Source organism: Gossypium arboreum, chromosome 5 (assembly GCF_025698485.1).
Source record: "Gossypium arboreum isolate Shixiya-1 chromosome 5, ASM2569848v2, whole genome shotgun sequence".
NCBI classification, from domain to species: Eukaryota; Viridiplantae; Streptophyta; class Magnoliopsida; order Malvales; family Malvaceae; genus Gossypium; species Gossypium arboreum.
In genome coordinates, this window is record NC_069074.1 from 27,573,581 (window position 1) to 27,576,631 (window position 3,051).

A 3,051-nucleotide genomic window follows, 5' to 3' on the forward strand; every position below is an offset into this window, starting at 1 on the left:
CCACTAAACAGTTGAGTAAAAAAATTCAAAAATATTAATAATTAAATTGTAACATTTTTAATGAAATAACCAATACAAAAATTTACCTTAACTTTATTATTTCAACCAAAATTAAATTTTATTTTTCATTAACTTTTAATAAATATTTTTAAGTATTTATAATTGATTTTGAACTTTATATTAAATATCTTCTCATATTTCACAGATGATTCTTAGCTATATGGGAACAAGTAGAAGAGCACGCAGTGAAAGCGGTAAGTAGAAAAGGTCAACAACTATGGACGACGGAGTGTCTGTATTTGCACCGTCATATGATTTTCTTGGAATTATAAATAAGCTTAACTCAATGTCCAATTCGCAACAAAGGTGATGTATAAATTTGTAAATTTTACCCCACATTTTTAAATTGCTTTTGAAATTTTTTACAGTGATTTGGCTCCACAACTACCTCTTCTTTTATTTTTTAAATCTGGAATTTCGAGTATAGATTGCAAATATATTTAATGTTACACTCTTAGTAGTTTTACAATGTATATCAAAATCTTTTTGATGCATAGGGGAAAGAAAATGATATGGCAGGGTTTAAACCTTAATATTTAAGGTGTAAATAAAAAATTTAACCCCTATGGCTCTATGTTATTTGAATATGGGTAAGTGTTTAGTAACCTCAATATAATATATATCATGTTATCTGATTTCTTTTCTTTAGGGTAAAGTTAGAAAAATTTTTGGGATCCAAATTAAATTATATATATGAAAGTAAAAATGTAATTTCATTATTTTAATAATTTATATCTGTATAATTTTAAAGGATTAAATCAAATTTTATCATTTTTAGGAACTCATGTACAATTTTACCATTATTAATTTAAAATTTTATAAATTATAAAAGAATTTAAATAAAAATATTTCCATTTTAGGGCGGTACTTTCTTTTTCTTTTTCTTTTTCTTTTTCTTTTTCTTTTTCTTTTTCTTTTTTCTTTTTTGAAGTTACAAGTAATATTTAGACAGCTTGATATTAGAACTTGAGATTTCAAAATTTCTAAAGTCTCAACTTTGTCATTAAGATAGTCAAAATTCAAACCTAATAATATTAGTATTTAAGTTTCATCAAGTCAATTTCAACTCAAATTAAATATTAAAAGGTAAACACTATTATAATTATTGTTAAATACAAATATCACATTAGACAAAAAATTTATATACCAAAATTAAATAAAAATCAAACTCAAATAAAAAAAATCCTTTTAAATTAAACAATGGATTTAATAGAAATGGAGAATTTGTTTAAAAGAAATAAATAAAATGAAGATGAAAGGCATGAGATGAAATTGTTTGAAATTCTCTGAAATCACCTTCTTTTTTATTTATTTATTTTTTGCCATTGTTAGAAATTCATCTATGATTTTTTTTTTCCTCGAAATTTCATGTCGTTGACTGAAGCAGTGACCCGGCCATAAATGAATAGTACAGTCCTAAACTCTAAAGCACCCTGTGGAATTGAAATCTAAACTATAAACTCAAACACTAATTCATAAGCACATTTTCTGCAACGTTATTGAAATTAATATACTCTTAAAATACATGGGTTTATGATATTTTATACAAATTATTCACAACTCACTCGATTTTCCATTCTCCTAAAAAAAAAACATCCAAGAACAAGATGAAAACAACAGTCAAGGACCCCATATAAACCTCTCTTGAATATCGCTGCAGTTGCCAAAGCTTGTTTTTGCCCACAAAGCGTCGATCTTGACAACTCAAGTTAATTAATCTGAGGTCCACTGCCGGCGCTTGTCCCTGGCCTTTTAGGAGTAAAGAGAGAAACCATGGGAAGTTCGCCATCGTTCGTGTCTCCCTGCATTAAAGATACAACGAAAACAACGCCCACATAATTGAAAACTTGCATCTTAAAATTACATGCACAACTGAAACATGCATCTTAAGTCAAGGACTTGATTCCGAAATAGTGGAGACCGAATGTGACCCACTGCTGGGACAGTTTCAAAGATATCAAAGAAATTAGCTAGCAAGCAAAGCAACATATCTTACAGTGGTGGAAGGAGGAGGATCAGCTGGTGGGTCGATCACAGTGGTTGATGGATCTGAATTGTCTGTTGATGAAGGTGGATCTGGACTTTCCTTCTGAGAAACAGATTGATTATGATTGGCTTTACTGTCATCTTCTTTCTTTGGACATGGATTAGGGTTTTGTTGGAATCCAGTTTCAAGTCCCAAACACCTGAGAATGGCACCTACAACTTCATGGAAGGACCTGGGGAAGTAATTAGCTGGAGTTCCTTGCAACGTTACTTCCTTTGCTGATGAAGTATCTTCCATTGCTTTTTGAGACGAGAGAGATAGCTTCTTCCTTGTACTGCTGCTGGTTTTTATTAGTCTTCATAAATGCCTGGTTCGGTGGACCAGCAATACTATTGACGAAAGTGCAAAATTATCCCCTCCCTTTGTCTTTTTATTTATTCAGTGATGCAAACTAATGGGACTATAAATTTCTTTAACAATTGCAATCTGTTTAACCTTATTCAACATTTTGTATAAAACAAACTTTATTCGAGATTTGATTTTTTCTTTTTTTTACTTTTTGCATTTTATTTAAAGAATATCAATATTTTCGATGATTATAATATTAAATCATTCTCTCATTATATATGTGGTTTAGTTGACAATATCGTTAAGTATATGATGAATTTTTTTAAATATAAATAATAAAAGGCTTCAGTAATATTCAATATCTGAACTTCGACTTTTTGCTAATTTGGTATTTAGAATTTTTGTTCAATTTAATATTTGAACTTAAGTTTTTTCTTAATTTTATATTTAAACTTGACAATTATTCTTAATTTAGTACTTAAAAATGTTATTTTTATGCCTTAGTAAAAATAATTAATTATGATCAATATGTTGCGAGATCACATGAAATTTCATTTTTTATTTTAAATGTTCAATTTTATTTATTTATTTTATTTTTTAATTTATAATAATTATTTTATTTTATTTTGAGTTTTTAAAACTCTTATTTTCTTATT

The 3,051-nt window shown here is 27.8% G+C and overlaps 1 protein-coding gene across 1 annotated transcript; it reads right to left on the bottom strand.

The window, feature by feature from the left end:
* Positions 1–1,544: 1,544 nt before the first annotated feature.
* LOC108452145 (uncharacterized) lies at positions 1,545–2,540 on the bottom strand. The gene is made up of 2 exons (XM_017749900.2): positions 2,057–2,540; positions 1,545–1,862 (listed from the first exon to the last, which is right to left on the bottom strand). The coding sequence occupies exons 1-2, from the start codon at positions 2,342–2,344 to the stop codon at positions 1,770–1,772; spliced, it is 381 nt and encodes a 126-aa protein (XP_017605389.1). The 5' UTR covers positions 2,345–2,540; the 3' UTR covers positions 1,545–1,769.
* Between the last annotated feature and the right edge of the window lie 511 nt (positions 2,541–3,051).

Excerpts from the sequence above, each read along its gene's own strand:
- LOC108452145 (XM_017749900.2), bottom strand. The coding sequence starts at position 2,344 with ATGGAAGATACTTCATCAGCAAAGGAAGTAACGTTGCAAGGAACTCCA. Across the intron at positions 1,863-2,056 it reads ATCCTCCTCCTTCCACCACT|GGAGACACGAACGATGGCGA; the intron begins GTAAGATATGTT and ends TCTTTAATGCAG.